We start from the raw sequence: 1,617 nt of genomic DNA, 5'->3' as shown, positions 1-1,617 counted from the left end.
ATGACCCCTCACTGACCTGGATGACCCTGTGGCAGGCCCTGAGCACCTCAGGGTCCCCCCACTGACCTGGATGACCTTGGGGTGCCCCCCACTGACCTGGATGACCTCGGGGTCCCCCCACTGACCTGGATGACCTTGTGGCAGGCCCCGAGCACCCCATGACCCCTCACTGACCTGGATGACCCTGGGGTCTCCCCACTGACCTGGATGACCTTGTGGCAGGCCCTGAGCACCTCGGGGTGCCCCCCACTAACCTGGATGACCCTGTGGCAGGCCCTGAGCACCCATGACCCCTCACTGACCTGGATGACCTCAGGGTGTCCCCAGTGACCTGGATGACCCTGTGGCAGGGCCTGAGCACCCCATGACCCCTCACTGACCTGGATGACCTCGGGGTCCCCCCCACTGACCTGGATGACCCTGTGGTCCCCTCACTGACCCGGATGACCCTGTGGCAGGCCCTGAGCACCCCATGACCCCTCACTGACCTGGATGACCCTGTGGCACGCCCTGAGCACCTCGGGGTGCCCCTCACTGACCTGGATGACCCTGTGGCAGGCCCTGAGCACCCCATGACCCCCCACTGACCTGGATGACCCTGTGGCAGACCCTGAGCACCCCATGACCCCCCACTGACCTGGATGACCCTGTGGCACGCCCTGAGCACCTTGGGGTCCCCCCACTGACCTGGATGACCCTGTGGCAGGCCCTGAGCACCTCGGGGTCCCTCTCCCAGCCGTGCAGCTCCCTCAGCACCACGTAGGTGCCCCGGGCCCTGAGCAGGCGCCGGCCGGGCCCCGTGGCCGTCAGCTGAGGGGACAGGGCAGGTGTTGGGGACAGACCCTCTCCAGGGCACAATCCCAGCTTCTCCTCAGGCATCCAGCCCGCCCTGGGGGCCCCTCACTGCACTGGCACCATCGGGTCCTTGCCAAACCCCAAAAACCCTCAGGGAAGTCCCCAAATCCTCATTGAACTCCTCAAATCCTCAATGAACCCCCAAATCCTCAATGAAACCCCCAAAAACCCTCAGTGAAGTCCGTAAATCCTCCCTGAACTCCCCAAATCCTCATTGAATCCCCAAATCCTCATTGAACTCCTCAAATCCTCACTGAACCCCCAAATCCTCACTGAACTCCCCAAATCCTCACTGAAACCCCCAAAAACCCTCAGTGAAGTCCCCAAATCCTCATTGAATCCCCAAAACCCCTCACTGAAGTCCCTAAATCCTCACTGAACCCCTAAATTCTCACTGAACTCCAAAATCCCTCACTGAACCCCAAAAGTCCTCGATGAATCCCCAAAAATCCTCACTGAATCCCCAAAAATCCTCACTGAATCCCCAAAAACCCTCACTGAACTCCTCAAATCCTCACTGAACCCCAAACAAAATCACTGAGCCCCAAAAAACCCCTCATTGAATCCAGAAATCCTCACTGAACCCCAAAGATCCTCAGTGAACCCCAAAAATCCTCAGGGAACTCCCAAAAATCCTCAGTGAACCCAAGTCCTTCTCAAACCCCAAAACCCCTCATTGAACTCCCCAAATCCTCACTGAACCCCCAAAAAACCCTCATTGAACTCCCCAAATCCTCACTGAACCCCAAAAACCTTCATTGA

The 1,617-nt window shown here is 58.6% G+C and overlaps 1 protein-coding gene across 7 annotated transcripts in view; it reads right to left on the bottom strand.

The window, feature by feature from the left end:
- The window catches only part of HGH1 (HGH1 homolog), a 3,944-nt gene extending 2,432 nt beyond the window's left edge, over positions 1 to 1,512 (bottom strand). The window contains exons 1-3 of one of the 7 annotated variants that reach the window (XR_003525685.1): positions 420 to 678; positions 213 to 233; positions 17 to 75 (exon numbers count right to left, since the gene is read on the bottom strand). Coding sequence is in view for 4 of the 7 variants with exons in the window: in XM_027632634.1 (XP_027488435.1) it covers positions 17 to 75; positions 449 to 623 (234 nt within the window). In the remaining 3 variants the exon portion in view is untranslated. The other 6 variants (XM_027632636.1, XM_027632637.1, XR_003525686.1 and 3 more) reach the window with 6 other exon arrangements.
- Between the last annotated feature and the right edge of the window lie 105 nt (positions 1,513 to 1,617).

The sequence above is a fragment of the Corapipo altera genome, unplaced genomic scaffold, assembly GCF_003945725.1.
Source record: "Corapipo altera isolate COAL_440 unplaced genomic scaffold, ASM394572v1 49689, whole genome shotgun sequence".
Lineage (NCBI taxonomy): Eukaryota > Metazoa > Chordata > Aves > Passeriformes > Pipridae > Corapipo > Corapipo altera.
Note: the sequence above shows the minus strand (reverse complement) of the source record. Positions and strands in the feature narration are given on the sequence as shown.